Source organism: Pristis pectinata, chromosome 4 (genome assembly GCF_009764475.1).
Source record: "Pristis pectinata isolate sPriPec2 chromosome 4, sPriPec2.1.pri, whole genome shotgun sequence".
In the NCBI taxonomy this organism is placed as follows: Eukaryota; Metazoa; Chordata; class Chondrichthyes; order Rhinopristiformes; family Pristidae; genus Pristis; species Pristis pectinata.
The window spans coordinates 119,905,976-119,930,954 of record NC_067408.1 but is presented as its reverse complement, the minus strand read 5'-3'; the positions used below and the strand labels follow the sequence as shown (position 1 = coordinate 119,930,954).

Genomic DNA, 24,979 nt, shown 5'->3' with positions numbered 1-24,979 from the left:
TCTAGCTGGTGGTCTGTGACCAGTGGTGTTCTGCAGGGATCAGTGCTCGGCCCTCTGTTGTTAGTGATATTATATCCATATGTGACTTGGACAAAAGTGTAGCAAGTTTGCAGATGACACAAAAATTGGTGAAGTTGCAGTCAGTGTATGTCAAAGAATACAGCAGGATATAGATCAGTTCCAGATATGGGCGGAGAAATGGCAGATGGAGTTTAATCTGGGCATTGTGAGGTGCTGCAGTTTGAGAAGTCAAATCTAAGGGGAAAGATTTCAGTTAATGGCAAGACCCTTAACAACACTGATGTACAGAGATCTTGGAGTCGAAGTCCATACCTCCCTGAAAATGGCCATGCAAGTAGATAGAGTGGTAAAGGCAGGTTATGATGTGCTTGCCTTCATCGCTACCAGCATAAAGTATAAGAGTCAGGAAGTCACATTGAAATTGTATAAAACTTTGGTTAGGCTGCACTTGGTATATTTCACGCAGTTTTGGTTGCCCCATTACAGGAGGGATGTGGAGGCTTTGGAGAGGATAGAGGAGAGGTTTACCAGGATGCTGTCTATATTAGAAGGTAGTAGCTACAAGGAGAGGTTGGACAAACTTAGACTTTTTTTCTGGAGCGTCGGAGGCCGAGGGGAGACCTGATAGAAATCTATAAAGCTGTGAGAGACAAAGAAAGGGTAGACAGTAACAATCTTTCTCCCAGGGTAGAAATGTCGAATACAAGAGGACACAGCTTTAAGGTGAGAGGGGGAAAATTCAAAGGGGATGTGCGGGGCAAGTTTTTGTTTTTACACAGTGGTAGGTGCCTGGAACACTCTGCCAGGAGTGGTAGTGGAAGCAGATACGATAGTAACATTCAAGAGGCTTTTAGATTGGCACATGAATATGCAGGAATGGTCATGTGCAGGGAGAGAGCATTAGTTTAATTTGACATCACACTCAGTACTAACATCGTGGGCCAGAGGGCCTGTTCCTGTGCTGTACTGTTCTACATTCTAAGGGTTGAACGAAAAAAAAGGGACAACATCTCTGCTGGAAGTCCAGTGTAGACCCAAACCAAAGGAGGAGCTGGAAGAATGTAGACCAGTTTGAGATGATAAAACATGAGGAATTTCAACCACAATAAAGAGTAACAATATGACAAGACTTAATTCTGTAGAAAAAGATCTACCTTATCATGACAAGCCTAATTCGAGAGAGTTAGTTCTGACAGTTTTACAAAAGAAATCAGGCAGTAGAAATTTAGCAGAAGGACAGCATTATGGTAGTGATAATTCAGTTGGATTCAGCATGGTTACCAAGGACAAAGGGCAATTGGAGAAGGCAATTTTACAAGACCTAGATATGATATTGCAACTAGACTGGAAATACCAATTTGGAGGTGAATCAATATCAGACAACAGTCCAGCATTCAGGATGGGGATTCTGATCATTCAGAATAGTGTGCTCAACCTATGAAACAGGTAGAATTCCCAAATTCAGGGAAAGGAAAAGATTGCTTTCAGCACAGAGGGCTCAACAGAACAGAAACTCTACAGGATTATAGAAAGCAAAACTGTGAAGTTAAGAATTAGAAAAACAAAGATGAAAAATGTTAACAAGTTAAACCCCAAGTATTTCTTTGAATAGTTAATGAGCAAAAGAATGACAGTGAGTAGTACACCTGCACAGAAGCAATACAGACATTGTAGTTGGAAAGGATCAGTGATATAATGGATGGGCTAGCGAGAACCAGAGGCAATATTAAGTTTAGCTTATTTGAAAGTTGATAGGTGAAAAAGAAAAAGGAGGCAGCTCCAACCACCATTTTGTGGTCCCTCTGGCCACAGGTATGCTACTGAAGGACTGATTCCAGAGAACAACTACAATTGAACTACACTCTCTAAGTTTGAACATCACTGATACCTTCAGATTCTGAGAGGGCTTGATGTGGGAGATGCCAAGACTCTACAGGCTGGAATCTGGAACTAAGGGGCAAAGTCTCAGGTTTAGAGTTTGGTCATTATCACCAAGGTACCTATAAATGCTCAGACCGAGTATTCAAGACCAAGATCAATTAACTTTTGAGAATGAAGGAACCCACAGGGTTATACAGATTTTATAGAAGAGCAGAACAGGCTTAACAGGCCATCAGACTTCTCCTGCTTCCTTTCCTAATGATTTAATGACACCTGGCAAGGATTGTTTTAAGGAAATAACATATACAACTTTATAAAATTAGTCTAGTTAAAAGGGAGGGCATACCCAAGACCTTAAATATTTATAGGTCTTGCTACAGGGCATTCTGCTCAAAGAAGTAAAGTTCTATGGGATTCATGGGAAAGTGGCAATTTGGAATTAATGTTGATACACCAGCAAGTACCAAAGGTAATGGCTAAATGGTCCACAGAGTTGTACAGCATGGAAACAGACCCTTTGGTCCATACAACCATTAGCACTCAGGTGTACTAATCTCATTTACCAGCACTTGATCTGTAATCTATGCCATGGCAATTCAAATAGCCACACAGATGCACCCTGAGGCAGTGCGTTCCAGACTGCAACCGCCCTCTGGGTGAAACAATTTTACCTGAGATCTCTTGCAAGTCTCTTACCACTCACATTAAACCTATGCCCTCTGGTCTTAGGACACTTCTGCCATGCGAAAACTCTCTACTATCTACAACCTATGCCCTCAAATACCTCTATCAGATCCACCCTCAGCTGCTCTGCTCCAAGAAAAATAAACCCAGCCTATCAACTCTCTCCTCTAATTGAAACATTCTATCCCATCTTGGTAAGTTTTTTTTGTACCCTCTCCACTGCAATCATGTACTGCCTATGGTATGGCAATCAGAACTGCACACAATGTTCCAGCTGTGGCCTAACCAATGTTCTATAAAGTTGAACCAAGACCTCCCTGCTCTATATTCTGTGCCCTGACTAATGAAGGAAAAGCATCCCACGTGATTTCTTCACCACTATCTGCCACCTTTGGGGACCTCTGGACATGTACACCAAGGTCCTTTAGTTCCTCCATACAGTCTAGGCTCTACCACCCTATCATTCATGCAATGTCTGACCCTTATGAGACTACCCATCCACCTCCCCCCCCCCCCCACCACCCCAATGCATCACTTCACACATATCAGGATAATTCCATCTGCCATTGTCCAACTTACCAGCTAATTGATAGAGCATGGAACAGTACAACACAGGAACAGGCCATTCAGCCCACAACGTCAATATCATTCTATTGTCTAAGACTACCCTCACTATCAATACCATAAAATGGTATCATCTGCATTTGATGTTTTAGCAACTGTAAGGGTGCTTCCAGTGGGCTTCTGCCGGGGTAATTCTTTTTCATTATATATTTTGTTAATTTGGACAAATGCAGGGGTATGAAGAAGTTTTATGATGACTGAAAAATTGGAGGTTTGCTTGATAGTGAGGAAGCCGTAGTCTGCAGAAATATCAATGTTAACTAGTCAAAATTTACTGCAACTGGGAGGGAAAGGCAACAAAACAATACACAATAACTGGTAAGATAGAGATTTATAATGGGGTCTTGAATGAACACTTCTCAACTGTATTAACTAAGAAGAATATTGTAGCTGGAGAATTTAGTGAGGGGAACGGATATTTTGGAACATGCTATCATTAAAAAGGAGCATTTAATATGTCTGTAACAAAATATACTGATTAGAACAGTGCAGTTGAGGGCAATCTACATGGACTTTTGACAAGGTCTTACACGAGAGACTATCCAAGATCAAAGGCAGTTGGCAAATTGAATCCAAATTTGGTTTGGTAATAGGAGGTAGAGGGAGATGGTGGAGGGTTGTTTTTGTTATTGGACGCTTGTGACCAATGATGAGCTACGTGAACTGGTGCTGGGATCCTTGATGTTTGTCATCTATATCAATTAATTTGAATATCAATGTTGGAGGTATGATAAGTTTACGGATGACATGAAAGTTGGTGTGGATGCTCATTACGAGGAGCTTAGTCTAAGGCTACAGGATGACGTTAATCAGTTAGTAAGATGGAATTTAATCTGACAAGGTGATGCACTTTGGGAGGACCAATAAAGGTAGGATAAACACAATGAATGGTAAAGCTCCAAGGGAGCACTGAGGGACAGAGAAATCTCAGTGTACAAGTCTGAGGATCCTTGAAGGTGACAACAAGGGTAGTTAAGGTTCTTAAGACCTGTAGGATATTTGCCTTTAATAGCCAGGATTTGCAATACAAGACCAGAGAGGTTTCATGGTACAATTTTATAAAACATTAGTAAGACCACAGCTGGAGTACCAAGTGCTGTTCTGTTCACGCTATAGAAAAGATGTGATGGTGCTGGAGTGGGTAGAGAGAAAATTCACTTGGATTATTTCATTTATGGAGTATCAATGGAGTATTTTATTTATGAAAGAGACTGGATAGGCAGTTTCTTTTTCATGGAGTGGAAAAGGCTGAGGCAGGACGTGATAAGAGATGTACCAAATTATGATCAACACATATAGAGTAGCTAGGAAGCTTTGGGCCAAGTGCTGGGAAATAAAGTTACTATAGATAAGTACTTGATGGTTGGCATGGACATGGTAGACCAAGTGCCTGTTTCTGTGCCGAATGATTCTAAAACTTTTAGGAAACAAAGGAACCTTGGTATGCATTTTCGTAAGTCCATAAAATTAGGAGGTTGATTAAGTGATATAATGGATAGTAAGACACAAAAAGAAACTTAGCAAATATGATCCAACTGTAATTAACAAGAGGAATTAAATATAGCAATCAAAAGGTAAAATCTCAGTGTTACGAAGAAAAGCACAAGACTGAAGGTTAGGAAAATTTCAGAATTTTGAAAGGAGGGCCAAAGAAAACAGGAAATAGAATACGGGGGTAACCTAGCAGGGAACATAAAAACAGATCAAAAATATATAAAATCTATATGTAAAAAGCAAAATATCAGAAGTTAATGTGGGCCCATTACACCCATTACAGATTACATTATACTGCAAATACAAATGGCAGAGAAATTAAACAAATATTGTGTCCACCTTCATACAAGGCACAAAAAGCAATAGAGAAAAAGGTCTAGAAAAATTCAAGTTGCCTGCATTTGGCTCATATCCCTCTTTCCTATCCATGTATCTGTCCAGATGTGTTTTGAAAGTTGTAACTTTACCCACCCCTGCCACTTCCTCTGGCAGCTTATTCCATATACCCACCAATCTCAGTGGAAAAAGCTGCCACTCAGGTCCCTTAAATCTTTCTCCTTTCACCTTAAACCCATGTCCTCCAGCTTGAGACTACCCTAGCCTGGAAAAAAGACTACCTACCTCATCTGCGCCACTCATTTGATAAATCTCTAAAGTCAACCCTCAGCCTCCTTTACTCCAGGGAAAACAGTCCCACGCTATTCACTCTCTTTATGACTCAGTCTAGACAACACTCCTATGAATCTATTCTGCACCCTAAATTTAGTGACATCTTCCTATAAGCGCAGTGACCAGAACTACACACGATACTCCGAATGCAGTATATTCAGTGATTTATATAACAGTAACATGACGTCCCAATTCCACTCATTGCCTCAGCCGAAGACAGCAAGCATACCAAACGCCACCTTCACCAATCTGTCTACCTATGTTGCCGCTTACAGGGATGTACCTGTACCCCAAGGTCTTACTGTTCAACAACACTCCCCAGGGCCCTGCTATTCACTGTGTTTCACACCCTGGTTTAACTTCCCAAAATGCATCACCTCACACTTGTCGAGTTAAGTACCAACTGCCATTCTCTTGGCCCATTTTCCCAGTTGATCTAGATCTGTTGTAACCTTAGACAACCTACTTCACTGTCAGCTATGTTACTAATTTTGGAGTCACCTGCAAACTTGCTAATCATTGCCACCTTCATTCTCTTCCAAATCATTTATATGATGCACAATAACGGACCTGGCACTGATCCCTGCAACACAACACTGGTCACAGGTCTCCAATCTGAAAAGCAACCCTCCACCACCACCCTCTGCCTCCTACCAACCAGCCAATTTTGTATCCAATTTACTACCTCATCCTGCATCCCAAGTGATCTAACCTTCTAGACCAACCTATCATGCAGGATCTTGTCAAAGGCCTTGTTAAAGTCCATGTAAAAATGTCCATCATCCTGTCCTTGGTCACCTCAAAAAACTCAAATTTGTGATACAATCTGTCACACAAAAGAAAGATGCTGACTATCCCTAATTAGTCCTGCATTTCCAAAGGGTGGTATTGTCAACACTAAAAGGCATAGCCTTAATGTGAGAGGGGGAAATTTAAAGGAGATTTACGAGACAATTTCCCCCCCCCCCCCCCCCACAGAGTGATCAGTGCCTGGAATGTGCTGTCAATAGAGGTGGTGGAAGCAGATACAATAGCAACATTTAAGAGGCATTTAGACAGACACATGAACAGGCAGGGGATGGAGGGATATTGACCACGTGCTGGTAGATGGGATTAGTTCAAACAGGCATCATGGTCAGACGCAAAGATCATTGGGTAAAAGGAACCTGTTCCTGTGCTGTACTGTTCCATGTTCTATGTTTTAAATCCTGTTTGTCAGAATCCCTTCCAGTAACTTTCCCACTACTGATTAAGGAATGTAACACCACTATTTAAGGAAAGCAAGCAGAGAACAACATACCAGTTAGCCTGACATTAGGACTAAGAAATCCTTTACTAAGGAAGAGTGGCAAATTGGGTCCAAAATTGGATCATGACAGGAAGCAAAGGATAATAAGCAATAGGTGCTTTTGTGACTCAAAGGCCGTAAAAAGTGGAGGTCACAGGCCTCAGCGTTAGCCCTTTGCTTTTACAAGCACATATAAATGACTTTGACTTGAAAAGTGGGGACATGATGAACTCTGTAGATAATAAAAAAATTGGCTGTGTTCTGGACCACAGGAAGATATGAACGAGCTGGTCAGCTGGACAGGAAAGTAGCAAATGGAATTTAGTCCAGACAAGAGTGAGGTGGTGCAAGCATGCAGGTGATTCAAGGCAAAGGAATAAAAGGTAAATGGAGGAACACCTTGGAGTGTAATTTGCAGATTCTTAAAGGTGGCAGAACAGGTCCATAACATGATTAAAAAGGCATACTGAGTGCTTTAAGGCATGTAATATAAAAGCAAGGAGAAAATTAAAATAGAAAAACTACAGATGCTGAAGAGGGGTCTTTGACCTGAAGTGTTAACCCTGTTTCTCTCTCTAGAGATGCTGCCTGACCTGCTGAGCATTTCCAGCAATTTTTGTTTTCATTACAAGAACAGGGAGGTTATGCAATAACGATAGACCACAGCTTAACTAGAATCTGTGTATTGGTCACATTATAGGAATAATATGATTGCGCAGGAGTGTTCAAGGGACATTTATGAAGATGTTGCCAGGTCTGGCAAACTGTAGCTGTGAGGAGATTGGAAAGGCTAGGGTTGTTTTGTTGAAAACGATAAGGCTGAGTGGAGATTTAACCAAAGTGTATTAATTTAGAGAAACCTGGAATAAATGAATAGAAAGGGTCCATCTCCCTTTGCAAAAGAATCAGAGGAAATAGATTTAATCGGTCAAAAGGATTAGCTGGAGATGAAGGTGGCAGGAATCTGGAACTCACTGCCTTGAAGGGTCATGGTCATGGCAGAAACCCTCATCATAGTTTTAAAACCAAAAGTTGTGAAGAGAATAGAAGTTTTCAAGGAGACAGGTTAGGTGAATGGCTGGGGAAATGATCACTGGGATATAATGTGGTTAAAAGTAGTGTTTGTTCATTGTATAAACTGAAAACATTCACATTCAGAGGAACCCAAGTGCCCTTGTATATGAATCACTGCAAGTTAGCATGTAAACATAGCAAGCAATTAAGGCAAATGAGATGTTCTCCTTTACTGGAAGTGGATTTTTGTACAAAAGATATCCTAATCCAATTATAGAGGGCCCTAAAACAGACCTCATCTGGAATTCTATCCAAGGATAGAGGGAGTATCATAAATATTTATCAGATTGAATTCTGGGTTGGCTGTGTCCTTTGAAGAAATTAATTCTGGGCCTAAACTGAACCTGAAGAAGACAGGAGATTCTATAGACATAAAAGAGGCTCCCAGATGGTATATTGCTTCCTGGATGCCAGGGTCTGGGACATCTCAGATCTGGTCCACAATATCCTAAAGGGGTAGGGCAAACAGCCAGAAGTCGTGGTACGTAGGTACAATGACATAGGTAGGAAAAGAGATAAGGTCCTGAAGAGCAATATAGGGAGCTAGGTAGGAAGCTGAAAAGCACAACCTCAAGGGTAGTAATCTCTGGATTGCTGCCTGTGCCATGCACCATTGAAGGTAAGAATAGGTCGATTTGGCAGATGAATGCGTGGCTGAGGAGTTGGTTTCAGATTTGTGGATCTTCTGGGCAAGGTACAACCTGTACAAAAGGGACAGGTTACACCTGAACTGGAGAGGACCAATATTCTTGTGGGCAGGTTTGCTACAGCTGTTGGAGAGGATTTAAACTAGTTTGGCAGGGGGATAGGAACTCAAGTGATAGGTTAGAGGTTGGTGCATTTAGTGTACAAATAGATGCAGAGTGTAGAAAGACTGCAAGGAAGGATAGGCAGTTGAAAGGGCAAAATTACAGTCAGTTGAATGGGCTGAATGTGTCAGGTGATGAACTTAGAGCATGGGTAACTACATGATCATGATATATCTTTATTGGTCACATGTACATCGAAACACAGTGAAATGCACCTTTTGCGTGGTGTTCTGGGGACAGCCCGCAAGTGTCGCCATGCTTCCGGCGCCAACATAGCATGTCCACGACTTCCTAACCAGTATGTCTTTGGGAGGAAACCAGACTGCTGGATATTCCAGGGTTTAGATGTTTCAAAAGGGACAGGGATGGAGCTAAAAGAGGTGGGGGAGTGGCTTTGCTGATCAGGAAGAGTATCATAGCTGTAGAAAGGGAGGATGTCCTGGAGGGATCATCTACTGAGACAGTGTGGGTGGAAGTCAGAAACAGGAAGGGAGTGATCACTCTATAGGGAGTATTCTACAGACCCCCAACAGCAGCAGAGACACTTTTGGAAAGGTGCAAAAATAACAGGGTTGTTGTCATGGGTGATCTGAACTTCCCTAATATTGATTGGCACCTCCTTAGTGTCAAGGGGATAGATGGGGCAGAGTTTGTTCAGTGTGTACGGGAAGGATTCCTTACAGTATCTGGACAGGCTGACTAGAGGATAGGTCATACTGGACCTGGTACTAGGCAATGAGCTGATCACATTTCAGATCTCTCAGTGGGAAAGCATTTTGGAGACAGTGACCATAACTCCATGAGCTTTACCATAGCCTTGGAGAGGGATAGGAGCAGACGATATGGGGAAGTATTTAATTGCGGGAGGGGGAATTATGATGCTATTAGGCAGGAACTTGGAAGCATAAGTTTGGAACAGATGTTCTTGTGGAAGTACACAATGGAAATGTGGAGGTTGTTTAGGGAAGTACTTGCATGGTTCTGGATAGGTTTGTCCCATTGAGGCAAGGCAAGGATGGTAGAGTGAAGGAACTATGGTTGACAAGAGACATAGAACATCTTGTCAAGAGGAAGAAAGAAGCTTGCCTAAGGTTTAGAAAGCAAGGATCAGACAGGGCTCTGGAGAGCTACAAGGTAGCCAGGAGGGAGCTTAAGAATGGACTTAGGAGAGGTAGAAGAGGGCATGTGAAGGCCTTGGCGAGTAGGATCAAGGAAAACACCAAGGTGTTCTACACGTATGTGAAGAATAAGAGGATGACTAGAGTGAGGGTAGGACCAATCAGCGATAAGAGAGGAAACATGTGCCTGGAGTAGGAAGAGGTAGAGGACGTCCTTAATGAATACTTTACTTCAGTATTCACCTGTAAGGGAGACCTTGATGTTTGTGAGATGGCATACAACAGGCTGATATGTTAGAGCATGTTAACATGAAGAAAGAGGATGTGCTGGCAGTTTTGAAAAACATTAGGATAGATAAGTCACTGGGGCCAGACGGGATACATCCAAGGCTTTTTGGGAAGGGAAGAGATTGCTGCATCTTTGGCGATGACCTTTGCGTCCTCACTGGCCACAGTAGTGCCAGATGTTGGAGGGTGGCAAATGTTTTTCCTGTGTTTAAGAAAGGGAATAGGGATAACCCAAGCAATTACAGACCAGTGAGTCTGACTTCAGTGGTGGGCAAGTTACTGGAGAAGTTTCTTAGAGACAGGGTTTATGGGCATTCAGAGAAGCATAGGCTGATTAGGGACAGTCAGCATCGGCTTTGTGAGGGGCAGGTCGTGCCTCATGAGCCTGATTGAATTCTTTGAGGATGTGACAAAGCACGTTGATGAAGGTAGAGCAGTGGATGTGGTGCACATGGATTTTAGTAAGGCATTTCATAAGATTCCTCAGAGAAGGTTCAGTCAGAAAGTCAGGAGGCATGGGATCCAGGGAAATTTGGCTGTGTGGATTCAGAATTGGCTCACCCATAGAAGACAGAGCGTGGTGGTAGACTGAGCATATTCTGCCTGGAGGTCAGTGACCAGTGGTGTTCCGCAAGGACCCCTGCTCTTTAGGATTTTTATAAATTACTTGGATGAGGATGTGGAAGGGTGGGTTAGTAAGTTTGCTGATGACACGAAGGTTGGATAGTGTAGAAGGTTGCTGTAGGTTACAACAGGATATTGATAGGATGCAGAGCTGGGCTAAGATGTGGCAGATGGAGTTCAACCCGGATAAGTGTGAGGTGATACACTTTAGAAGATCAAATTTGAAGGCAGAATACAGGGTTCATGGCAGGATTCTTAGCAGCGTGGGAGGAACAGACGGATCTTGGGCTCCACGTCCATAGATCCCTCAAGGTTGCCACGCAGGTTGATAGGGTTGTTAAGAAGGCATATGGTGTGTTGGCCTTCATTAGTATTGAGTTCAAGAGCCGTGAGGTAATGTTGCAGCTCTATAGAACTCTGGTCAGACCACACTTGGAGTATTGTGTTCAGGTCTGGTTGCCTCATTATAGGAAGGATGTGGAAGCTTTAGTGAGGGTGCCGAGGAGATTTACCAGGATGTTACCTGAATTGGAGAGCATGATTGGAGGCAGGTATAAGGGAAATGTCAGAGGTAAGGTTTTTTGTTTATACAGAGAGTGGTGGGTGCGTGGAATGCACTGCCAGCAGAGGTGGTGGAGGCAGATTACATTAGGGACATTTAAGACACTGTTAGATAGGCACGTGAATGATAAAAAAAAATGGAGGGCCACGTGGGGAGGGAAGGGTTAGATAGATCTTCGAGTAGGATAAAATGTCGGCACAACATCGTGGGCCGAAGGGCCTGTACTGTGCTGTAATGTTCTATGAAGTTTAGGGGAATGAGAGATGATTCCACTGAAGCATACAAAATTCTTACAAGGTTCAACTGGATAGATGTCGTGATATTTTCCTTGACTGTGTGGCTGCTGGTTCTACACACACATCTCAAATAAGGGGTCAAACGTTCAGGACAGTGATGAGAAGAAACTTCTTCACCCAGGGATTGAATCTTTGGAATTCTCTACACAGGCAATTGTGTCAAGTATATTTTGAATATTAAGGGAATTGAGGAATATGGGGTTAGTGCATAAAAGTGGTGCTGAGGTAAATGATACGCTGTGATCTCATTTAATGGTGAAGCAGGCACAAGGGACTAAATGGTCTACTGTTGGTTACATTTTTATGTTCTTTTCTTTATTTGCTGAGAGCAAAGTGTAAGAGGGAGGTTATGCTAAATTATGAAACATCAATTATCCCACCATAATGCCTGCTGATTTGGTCACCAAAATACAGCAAGGAGAAGATCATATCAGAGAGGGTACAGAAGCTTACAAGGATGTTGTCAGGACCTGAGAACTTTAGCTGTGATAAACATGTGGTCAGTTGTCTCATTCTTCTGAAAGCATCAGTTGAGTACATAAAATTATCTCTGGCCTTAATGGAATGGACAAAAAGCAGGAGGTCAATGGGCATTGGGAATAGAATTTAGAGCAAATGGCAGAAAAAGTAAACCAAAGTTGAGGAACCTTCTTTTTCATCCAGAGAACAGGAGTCCAGAAATCCCTGAAAAGATGGTAGAGATAAAAACCCTCAACTCATTAAGAATATATTTATAAATTTAACTGAAGTCCTGCAACTGCAAGTATACAAACCAAATGCTGGAAAGTGAGATTAGGCTGTGTTGCACTTTTTCAGCTGGTGTGAATTAGATGGGCCGAATGGTCTCCTCCATTGCCATATCCCTATGATCCCACGTTAACCAATACTACAGGTATGTAACAACCTGCTGTTTGATGACAGCCACACACTGTTTTCTGTTCTCAAGAAATATAAAAATGAGAACTACTGCCCAAATAAACACATCAATACATCTGAGTTATGGCCACATACACATAAGTATGTGTTGACGACTGCTCAAGACTCTCCAGCCTCCTATTGCAAACGTCAGTGTGGGGGCAGGTAATGACACAAACACACCAAGGTTTCTGAATTAAAAAAAACTTACATCAAAGTCGCAAAAAGACAATGGAAACACACAATAAAAGCCTACCACACAAGACCAGTTTGTGTTATAATATGCATCTTCATGATGCAATGGGACATCACCCACCCAATTAGTACAAGTCACATCAAACTGAAATGGACTTGGTCAATCGAGGACACTGCAGCTTCTGTATTAATTGGTTATCAATCACATCCTGCCTGCAATCATTTGATTTCACACTCCACATGGACAGGAACTAAGATCAGACCAGTTTTATTATTTGTCTCCTGTACCAGTCCTCGTCAGACATGTAATCTATTGGGAATCATAGGTAATGGCACCCCTAATCTGAGTTTCCCTTTGGTCAATAATCTCTTGCTCCATGGAGAAAATTCATGAAGCAAATTCTTAACCCACAGAGGCATTGGTACCACATAGCAGCTACTGCTCTGATGAGAAACCCAAGTAACAGAAATTCAATGGGAAATAGCCCATGAATAACCACCTACTGAAAAGGATATGGATTGAATGGTTTTCCCCTGACATCAGACCCACCAACACCTGCTACGTGACCAATTTGTCCAGATAGAGCAGCTGATAAGCTAAAGCACAACATTGTGAGTGGGGCCTTAATCCAGTGGCCCAAAATAGCAATTCAGAGATCGGTATGTACCAGAAACACTGAACCAGGATCACCCAGATGCATTTATAGTTAACGCCTTGCCCCAGCTACAGAAGGACCAATTCGGAATCCAAGTGAACCAGTGCATAATCACAAACCACTATTTGCATGTATGCACAAGGTCCAATTAATTTAGCTCATCCTTGAGCTTGCCCAATAGCAATACACAATTACCTCATTCTTCCACATATACAAAGAGAGACATGTGTCTTCAGCTCTGTGAAATTGGCATCATCACCACATCAAGACAAACCCCACAAGGAACATCTGGCAAACTGGAAGCCAATGTCATCTCAGCAGGACTGGGTGTAAAATTGGATGGCATGATTCACTGCATTAAATATTGATATTCAAAAGAGAATGTTATTCCACTGTGGTATTATTCAAGGGAGCAATAGTCTCCCAATATTTCTGTGGAACACCAAAGTGAAGAAATTAAGCACAACTAACAGTTAAACACAAGAGGCCTGATATTTAACCTTCGAGTTTTCTACTCTGTTGAGGGTCTCACCTTTAGTATTCCTAAGTCCCAGAATATTAGCCCTATATTAAACAGCTGAGCTGCACTTAACATGAAAATCTGAAACATTTTTGTTCAGTTTCCTATTTTCATTAGGACCAACTATGACTTTAGGGAAAACATCAGATCTGCACTGCTATGCTGATGTGTGGTACATCTGTTAAATTGTAGAATGCAATTGAAATTATGTTTGATTAAAACATACTATATACTTTCAAGGGATTCTCGTCGCTACCATCTGCCTTTAACTGTACACATTATAAAAAAATCTTTTTATTAGTATTTCAGACTGCAATGAGCAGGAGAATGAGAACTTCTCATCTTTATTACTAATTCTTTAGGTCTATGGTTGTGAAGCCCCTACCCAATCTCTACTACATTGCCCTCCCCCCAAAACTTCTTCAATTCAAATAAAGAATTTCTGACTCATTGCAACCAAGCTTCCTGCTCCCTACCAATAGTAAACCTAGTACAGAAAGCTTTCAGGTGAATAACTGGACCACTTCCGCGTTGGATGCTCTGTTATGACCCCCTGGTCCAAGGCTCAGACAGCACCACAATCCGAACATATCTGGTGCAACATTCTAGCCCCTGGATCAAGTTGAGTCAAAACATGAGCCCACAACCTGGAAGGGTTTTCAACTAGTCATAAATTGCCCTTCCATGTCTTAAGTCTCCTGCTCCAGTCTTTGCCAACAAAACACACCCTCCTCCCCCAGATCATCCTCACTCTCACCCAGCTGGTTGAGAAAGTTGTAAGTTCACACATACTAGACTTTTCTCAAACTATATTATTACAAGTACTGAATAGGATGACAAAACACACATCCTCCTGACTGTAAATACAACTCGACAACCTGCAAAGGCGTTTGTTAACTTACAGTGGAAACCGTCTGCTGTCTGGGTACAGTTTTGAGGGTTACGGTATAAGTTCAAGAGCGCAATGGTCTGAAATACAAAACGTAACAAGTTTTGACACCACATCTCTAAAAAAATTCAACTTAAAACCTATTTCACACCCTTTGACTTGAGGGTAGACAGCATGGGGAGCTGAAAAGAAAATGTTAATCCCTTCAGTGATGAGTCTTCCTTTTCATCAGAACTTGTCTGACAAAGCTGTGAAGATATGGAGATATCATGATATAACAGCAGCAGGACCACTAGCTCATATCTCAGAATGGTAAATTTGCCTGAAAAGAGACAGCTCACAAACACATTATAGCGTGCACCATCTACAAAACCATTTGCCTTTCTAATGCATTTCATTTTAAACAGGTCAGGAAGTGCAGCCACAGGACCACTGAATTTAACAACGGCTTTAACATGGCAGACTCTTGCCTGGGCACAGGGCCTCAAGTTCAGTCAATACAGTAACAACTGTCCTACTTGTAATTTTATACCATGAGATCCCCACAAATTTGAGGAGAATTGAGGTTATGCGGAATCAAAATACTGGTCTTGAGTTGTTGGCATATCTCAGCAAAGCATGATACTGAAAAGTCTCTACTTACCTTATGTGTTCACATTACTGAATCATCTCCTGCACCACACTGGTGCCTAGATGCCACTGCTTTTTAGCACTCACTAGCCAGGGGTTGATGTTTTCTGAGACATTTCATTAATGTCAAATTGATCTTGCTCAGCTTTCCCAACTCTGGAGACTTGAACAGGACTTACAGGTGCCCATAAAAATGGTACCAACTTACACACACATGGAGATTTCAATATTAGTGCTGGTTGGGAATGGAACATCAAGCCCTGGATCAATGCCAATTTTATGACTACTCTTCACCTTTGTTTGAACTGGTCTCAATTCAGGTGAGACCAATAGCTACTGCTCTACAAACGGCCAAACCCCAGATCTCCGATGGCGGGACTTACAGTGTGAGCCGTCTGCCGTCTGCGCACTATTTTGGGGATTACGGTAGATGTTTTGAATCAAGATGGTCTGCAGAAGAAAAAAAGGAAATCCCATTGGCTGCTGCACATAATGGTGAGGACTGCGGTGTGGAGAGAACTCTGACATGATCACAAACAACGCTACATTCATGAGGCTACCCAGCACACAGCTCAATGCAATAGGGCAGCATAGAGGTAAAGGTGCAGCGAGAGTCAGTGGGGTGGTAAGAACCCTTTCAATGATTTTGCGTCAGCATTGTATTTCTTGGATGACCTTAGAGATAATGTCTTGCTACCCGTCCAACCAATGGAACAAAAATTAATAAAGTCTAAATTGAAATCAACTGTAAATGTCTTTAACAAAAGCAGGACTAGAAGGAATGACAAGTCTTTCTACAGCCCAAACCCCAAAATGTGCAGGTTGAACAGTCACCACAGGTAGTGACTAAATGCACACTGCAAAAGTTGCTTTGCCAGCTAATAAACATCAATCTTCCTGAACTACTTAACCTGCCATCGAAGGATCACACTTTCAAAACCTTAGAAGCTTTTCAAGAGAGAGAGAGAGAGAGAGAGAGAGAGAGAGAGAGAGAGAGAGAGAGAGAGAGAGGGTGAGAGAGAGAGTGTGTGTGTGTGTGTGTGTGTGTGTGTGTGTGTGTGTGTGTGTGTGTGTTTTGGGGGATGGAAGGGAGATGAAGGAGGAGATGGTTTGCAGGAATTACACAATTTACCATACAGGGAAGCTGACTGCTCCTCTTTGTAGCCTGCTGCATTTCAGATTGGGAATTCCATGGGAGTCCTGTCTCATCTGGAGTTCAATTTGGAAATCATGATGTTCAACTTAAGTGGAAACATCTTATATTCCAGGGACAGAATGCATCACATGGTCAACATACTGTAAATAGCACAGCTGTCCAGGACCACCCAATTTCACCCTTGCCCATATCGCCAGCAGAATCTTCCGGCAGCTTGAGATAACTGGTCAGGCAAAGTAAATACAACCCATGTCCGTGCACCTCCTGAAAAGGCCAATGGATAAGGATCACAACCCATGAACCCTGCCAATATTTTTTTCACAAGACTACAGCAAATCATCACGTTGTCCCATCATCTGGTAAAAATAATCAGGTGCAGGCTACCACAACTTCTCAACATCCCCTACCCTGGTCTCTATGGCTAGCACCGTGCATCAGTGAGTAGTAACCATCTCACCACTGAATCAAAGAACTAGATCATCTAATATGGACCAGTTTCCTAAGGCACTTTTAAAGAAGGCTGCCCTGAACTAGCACAACTCCATTGTTAACCTCCACCATTAATCTTAAACCGAGCTCCCACATTAACTGTGAACTATGATATTCTTCAACCATAAAGGCTCTGGCTAGCAGTGCCAAAAACGATGACATCTGGAAATATCCTTTGTAGGTAATTGGATTTTTGAAGATTCCCTTGCAAAATCTTCCAGTGACAAAAATTAGTACAAAAAATTAAAATTCTTAATTCTCCCAGTAAAAGAAACTGCAATTTGAATGGAGGATTTCTGCTGAATTTACAGAGATAAGCCATTTAAAAAAAAATTCCCCACAAGCAGAATTGACAGGAAATTTATGTGTGTGCATCCCATCTGAAATAGTTCAAGCATGTCTTACTAGGTTTATACTTGGCTAAAACATGATTTAAAACATGTATTTTTAAGCATTGACTCAAATAATCAAGCATTTCCACATCCGATTACCAAAGGTCCTGGGCACACAGCAACACATTTAGAAAAGCAATACCCCATGAGCAGCATTGAAATGAAAATGCAGACAAAATGCATAGAGGCAGAGGATCAAAAGTGGCTTCCAGTAATTCACACATCCCATGCCAAAATAAGACAGCTCTCCTGTTAGTTTATTAAATAGATGCACAGCATGGTGTAGAATCAAAGATTCTGCATGGCAACACAGGAATTTTGTTTTCATTACTTGTTCACAGGTTTTGGAAATAGCAGACAAATAGCATTTATTGTCCTTCCAAAACAAGAGTGGCTTTGAGTCATTTCAGAGGGTAGTTAATCATAGAATCAGAACAGTACAGCACAATACAGGCCCTTCGGCCTACAATGTTATGCCGACCGTTAAACTTCACCTAAGACTATCTAACCCCTTCCTCCCACATATCCCTCTATTTTAAATTCCTCCATATGCTTATCTAGTAATCTCTTGAATTTGACCAATGTACCTGCCTCCACCACCGCCCCAGGCAGCGCATTCCATGCCCCAACCACTCTCTAGGTTAAAAAAAAACCTCCCTCTGATATCTCCCTTGAACTTTCCACCCAATACTTTAAAGGCATGCCCTCTTCTATTGAGCACTGGTGCCCTGGGAAAGAGGCACTGGCTGTCCACTCTATCTATTCCTCTTAATATTTTCTATACCTCTATCATGTCTCCCTCTCATCCTCCTCCTCTCCAAAGAGAGAAGCCCTAGCTCCTTTAGTCTCTCCTCATAATGCATACTCTCTAAACCAGGCAGCATCCTGGTAAATCACCTCTACACCCTTTCCAAAGCTTCCACATCCTTCCTATAATGAGGTGACCAGAACTGGACACGGTACTCCAAGTGTGGTCTAACCAGAGTTTTGTAAAGCTGCATCATCACCTCGCAGCTCTTAAACGCGATCCCACGACTTATGAATGCTAATATCCCATAAGCATTCTTAACTACCCTATCCACCTGCGAGGCAACTTTCAGGGATCTGTGGATATGAACCCCCAGATCCCTCTGCTCCTCCACACTACCCAGAATCCTGCCATTAACTTTGTACTCTGCCTTAGAGTTTGTCCTTCCAAAGTGTACAACCTCACACTTCTCCAGATTGAGCTCCATCTGCCACTTCTCGGCCCAGCTCTGCATCCTATCAATATCTCTCTGCAATCTTCAACAATCCTCCACACTATCCACAACACCACCATCCTTTGTGTCGTCTGCAAACTTGCCAATCCACCCTTCTACCCCCTCATCCAAGTCATTAATAAAAATCACGAAAAGTAGAGGTCCCAGAACCGATCCCTGTGGGACACCACCAGTCACACACCTCCAATCTGAATGCACTCCCTCCACCACAACCCTCTGCTTTCTACAGGCAAGCCAATTCTGAATCCACACAGCCAAGCCTCCCTGGATCCCATGCCCTCTGACCTTCTGAAGAAGCCTACCACATGGAACCTTGTCCAATGCCTTACTAAAATCCATGCAGACCACAGCTACTGCACTACCCTCATCAATCTGCCTGGTCACCTCCTCAAATAACCCTATCAGGCTTGTGAGACATGAGCTGCCCTTCACAAATCCATGCTGGCTGTCCCTGATCAGACCATGATTCTTTAAATGCCCATAGATCCTATCTCTAAGAATCCTTCGCAACAGCTTGCCCACCATAGACGTAAGGCTCACCGGTCTGTAATTCCCTGGACTATCCCTACTATCTCTTTTGAACAAGGGGGCAACATGTGCCACCCTCCAATCCTCCGGTACCATTCCAGTGGACAATGAGGACTCAAGATCCTAGCCAACGGTTCAGCAATCTCCTCCCTCGCCTTGCAGAGCAGCCTGGAGAATATTCCGTCAGGCCCCAGGGACTTATCCATCCTAATATTTTCTAACAGCTCCAACACATCCTCTCCCTTGATATCTACATGCTCCAGAACATTAACCTTACCAACACGGTCCTCAACGTCATCTAGGCCCCTCTCCTTGGTGAGTAACTGAAGAGAAGTATTCATTGAGAACCTCACCCACTTCCACAGCTTCCAGGCACATCTTCCCACCTTTGTCTCTAATGGGTCCTACCTTTACTCTCTTCATCTTTCTGTTCTTCACATAAGTGAAAATAGCCTTGGGATTCTCCTTAACCCTACTTGCCAAGGCCTTTTCATGTCCCCTTCTTGCTCTCCTCAGCCCCTTCTTAAGTTCCTTCCTTGCTACTCTATATTCCTCATGAGCCCGATCTGATCCTTGCTGCTTACACCTTATGTATGCTGCCTTCTTCCTCCTAACTAGTTGTTCTACCTCTCTTGTCACCCATGGTTCCTTCACCCAGCCACTCTGCCTCACCTGGACAAATTTATCCCTAACATCCTGCAAGAGATCCCTGAACAATGACCACATCTCCATAGTACATTTCTCTTCAAAAATGTCATCCCAATTTACACCCTCAAGTTCTAGCCTTATAGCCTCATAATTTGCCCTTCCCCAATTAAATATTTTCCTGCCCTCTTTACTCCGATCCTTGTCCATCACAATGCTAAAGGTTAGGGAGCGGTGGTCACTGTCCCCCAAATGCTCACCCACTGAGAGATCTGTCACCTGACCCGGTTCATTACCTAATACTAGATCTAATATGGCATTCCCTCTAGTTGGTCTGTCAACATACTGTGACAGTAATCCATCCTGGACACACTTAACAAACTCTGCCCCGTCTAAACCTTTGGTACGAAGCAGGTGCCAATCAATATTTGGGAAGTTGAAGTCTCCGATGATAACAACCCTGTAATTCTTGCACCTTTCCAAAATCTGCCTCCCAATCTTCTCTTCAGTATCCCTGCTGCTACCAGGTGGCCTATAGAATACTCCCAGTAGAGTAACTGCTCCTTTCTTGTTCCTAACTTCCACCCATACTGACTCTAGAGAGGATCCTTCTGCATTGTCCACCCCTTCTGTAGCTGTAATAGTATCCGTGACCAGTAATGCCACCCCTCCCCCTCTTCTTCCCTCCCACCCCCCCCTCCCCCCAATCCCATTTAAAACACTGAAATCCAGGAATATTCAGTCTCCATTCCTGCCCTGGTGACAGCCACGTCTCTGCAAGAGCCATAATATCATATTTCCACATATTTATCCAAGCTCTCAGTTCATCACCCTTATTCCTGATACTTCTTGCATTTAAGTAAATGCACTTCAGCCCATCCACCCTACTACTTTTATACCCTATACTCTGCTTCTCCTTCCTCAAAGCCTCTCTATATGTTAGATCTAACTATACTCCATGCACTTCTTCCACTGGTTCCCATCCCCCTCACAAACTAGTTTAAACCCTCCTGAACCACACTAGCAAACCTGCCTACCAGGATATTGGTCCCCCTCGAGTTTAGGTGTAACCGATCCATTCTGTACAGGTCCCACCTTCCCCAGAAGAGATCCCAATGATCCAAAAATCTAAAACCTTGCCCCCTGCACCAACTCCTCAGCCAGGCATTCATCTGCCATCTCCTCCTATTCTTACCTTCACTATCATGTGGTACTGGCAGCAATCTTGAGATTGCTACCCTTGAAGTCCAGAATGAACAATACTGGTATAGAGTCACATAGGCCAGATCAGGTAAGAACAGATTCCTTAAAAGACAAAAGTGAACCCAATGAGTCCTTACAACCATCTAACACACTGATACAGCCATGTTTTGTTATAGAGGTAGGATGCTGAGGTGGGATTCAAACTCACCTCATAGAGATAGAGTCATACAGCACAGAAACACAACCTTCAGCCCACCAGGTCCACGCCAACCATCAAGTATCCATCTATACTAATCCCATTTACCAACACGTTGTCCATCGTCTTCTATGCCTGGCTATTCAAGTCTAGATATTTCTTAATTGTGATAGTACCTACCTCCAACCACCTCCTCCAGCAGTGGGTTTCAGATTTCAACCATCCTGTAAAATAAACTCCTCAGATCTTCTCTAAACTTCTTACCCTAAACCTATGCCCTCTAGTTTAAGACCTCTGCAATGGGGAAAATTGAACTACTATCTACTCTACGTTCCTGATAATTTTGTATACCTCTGTCAGGTTCCCCCTCAGGTCCCAGTCGAGCCACTCTCTCTCATAACTCAAATACTCCATCCCAGGCAACATCCTGACGAATTTCTTCTGCACCCTCTGCAGTACAATCACATCTTTCCTTTAGTGGCAACCAGAACTGCACAAAGTATTCCATCCGTATTCTAACCTATGTTTTACAAAGCCATACAATCAGCTCCCTGGTTTTATATCCTATGTCCCAGATAATGAAAGCCAACATCCATACTTCACTTGCCCAGGTGAATATCCAGGCCTCTGGATACGAATGTAGTTACTTAATCACTGTGCCAGTTAATGGCCATTACTGATGATGACAAAAAGACCAGATTCTCAATCTGGTTCACCAATGCCCTTCAGAAAGAAAGCCTATTACCCCTACCCAGTCTCTCTACTCTGGATCTGGAGTCACATTTAGTGTAATTAACTGCCCTCTGCAATAGCCTAGCAACCCACTCTGTTCAGGGGCAATTCAGGGATTTTTGGAAAGCAGAAAAATTGATTGGCATTCAGAAGCTCCAATAAGAATCTCAGGACATGATTTGATTCCTCTTGTAAAAAGGACACAGCTGTCACTGGGGCACTGCCTCTGCCTCTTTGCTGAAAAGAACAAATAATGCAGAAATAAAACAAGCACAGTCATAGAATAAACCATTACAGATCCAAGAGTTGTAAAGGTGAGATATCAAGTTGATAGCTCAGTGTTCTTAGTGGATGCACTGAGGTGTAGATTCCTGTAAAACCCTTCCTAAACACAAGTGCAAAAGTTCTAGAAACACATAATCAGGATAAAATTTTTGGGACCAACTTAATAGGGTAAAACTAAAGTACACTGGTGCCCTGAAGAAAAGTCATCGCTGATACACAGATCAGCAACTGCCTCAAGTTATTTCAGAGCCAACAATTTGACAAGCTATCCAGATTTAATCAGACATACTGATGGTCTAACGCTCATTTGCAAAAACAGTTTGAAGACCAAAAAAGGATGCTCCATTATCACCGGCAGAATCTGTGGAGAGATGGCATGAGTACAGAAAAGTGGATACAGGGACATGCCACTGATTTGCATGACAAATTTGGAATGTACTCTGGCTGACTTGTCTGCAATCAAGAGTAACCTCATGGATGTTGCAGGGAATCAACACAGCACCACTCTAACCATACTCCCTTATCCACCTGGTGCAGCCCTCAACCCAAACAGTCATTGTAAAGCAGCAGCATCCCAGAATGAGAACATGCATTAATTAGTACTCTTCTTAAAACTGCAGTCTGGAAAAAAAAGGCATGTCAATAGTTAATTCAGTAACAGTGCATTAAACAAAAAAGCAAAAACAAAATCTCTACTCCAGCTGTTTAAGCAGTGTCGTTGCAATGGGATGACCATGCATTCCAATGGTGCAGTTACAAAATAGGCATATGTCCAATGCACACCAGATATGACATGGCAGCCAGTGATTCCAATTCGAAGCTTTCAGGTGTTTTTAAATTTGAGAAAGGGCAAGGCAAAGAAAACTGAAAACAGTAAAGGAAAAAAAGATGAATTGAGTTAACATTCTTCACATGAAAGCAGTCCCTGAAAAAAGATAAAGCATTCAATGGGGAGCCAAAGAAGTGAACAGGGACAAGGGCTAGGCTGTGTTTAAACTTGACATGGGTTTTCCATTGATAACATCTCCACAACTTCACAAAGAAATACCATTTCCCATGCAGAACCTTAAATGCTTCTCAATGCATTTTGTACCATTCAGCCCATGTACAGCCAGCCACAGGCACCCATCACCCTCTGACCCAGTGTCTCACAAAACTTATTAGTATTCAACTAGGGTAATTAATGATGGCAGGATGCAAACCTAAACCATTGCTAGAAATGGCAGCTGCTGAGGGCTTCACCACTAAGCTTTCCACTGATCACTAACTGGAGTCATTCAACACTTCAATAAGATTGTGTAGATTTGTAAGCTTAGAAATGATAATGTGTTGATATGAGCTGTGGCGCTTAGCGTTGTTTGAACTTCAGAGGAAAGCCTGAGAAACCCAAGAATTTCTCAATACTGTGACTGGATTTATATCTTGAACTGCTATTGCTCTTTTAATGAGCACTTCACTTTGGTATTCACCAAGGAGAAGGACATGGATGATGGTGAGATTAGGGAGGGGTATACTGATATTCTAGGGCATGTCAATTAGAACCATAGAACACTACAGCACAGAAAACAGGCCATTCAGCCCTTCTAGTCTGTGCCGAAACGGTATTCCGCTAGTCCCATTTACCTGCACCCAGTTCATAACCCTCCAGACCTCCCCGTCCATGTATCTATCCAATTTATTCTTAAAACTTAAGAGTGAGCCCGCATTTACTACATCAGATGGCAGCCCGTTCCATACTCCCACCACTCTGAGTGAAGAAGTTCCCCCTAATGTTCCCCCTAAACCTTTCCCCTTTCACCCTAAAGCCATGTCCTCTCATACTTATCTCTCCTAATCTAGGTGGAAAGGGCCCTACTTGCATTAATTCTGTCTATACACCTCATAATTTTGTAAACCTCTATCAATTCTCCCCTCATTCTTCTGCGCTCCAAGGAATAAAGTCCTAACCTGTTCAATCTTTCCCTGTAACTCAACTCCTGAAAACCTAGCAACATTCTAGTAAATTTCCTCTGCACTCTTTCAATCTTACACATATCCTTTCTACAGTTAAGTGACCAGAACTGCACGCAATACTCCAAATTTGGCCTCACCAATGTCTTATAAAACCCCACCATAATATCCCAACCTTATACTCAATACTTTGATTTAAGAATGCCAGGATGCCAAAACCCTTCTTTACAACCCTGTCTACCTGCGACACCACTTTCAGGGAATTATGTATCCCAGATCCCTTTGTTCCTCCACACTCCTCAGTGCCCTACCATTTACTGTGTATGTCCTACCTTGATTTGTCCTTCCAAAATGCAACACTTCACACTTGTCTGCATTAAATTCCATCTGCCATTTTCTGGCCCATTCTTCCAGTTGGTTCAGATCCCTCTGCAAGCTTTGAAAGCCTTCCTCGCTGTCCACTACGCCTCCCATCTTAGTATCATCAGCAAACTTGCTGATCCAATTTACCACATTATCATCCAGATCATTGATAGAGACAACAAACAACAATGGACCCAACACAGATCCCTGAGGCACACCACTAGTCACAAGCCTCCAATCTGAGAAACAACCATCCACAACCACTCTCTGTCTTCTCCCACTCAGCCAATTTCGAATCCAGTTTACAACCTTTCCATGGATACCTAGTGTCTGAACATTCTGAACTAACGTCCCATGTGGAACCTTGTCAAAGGCCTTACTAAAGTCCATCTAGACAACATCCACAGCCTTTCCTTCATCTACTTTCTTGGTAACCTCCTCGAACACTATCTACCACGCACAAAGCCATGCTGACTATCCTTAATTAGCCCTTGGCAGTCCAAATACTTGTATATCCGATCTCTCAGAACACCTTCCAATA

The 24,979-nt window shown here is 42.6% G+C and overlaps 1 protein-coding gene across 1 annotated transcript in view; it reads right to left on the bottom strand.

The window, feature by feature from the left end:
* u2af1 (U2 small nuclear RNA auxiliary factor 1) overlaps window positions 1-24,979 on the bottom strand; it is a 95,096-nt gene that overhangs the window by 39,606 nt on the left and 30,511 nt on the right. Inside the window, 1 exon segment of the mRNA XM_052013877.1 lies at window positions 15,621-15,687. Coding sequence (XP_051869837.1) covers window positions 15,621-15,687 — 67 coding nt within the window.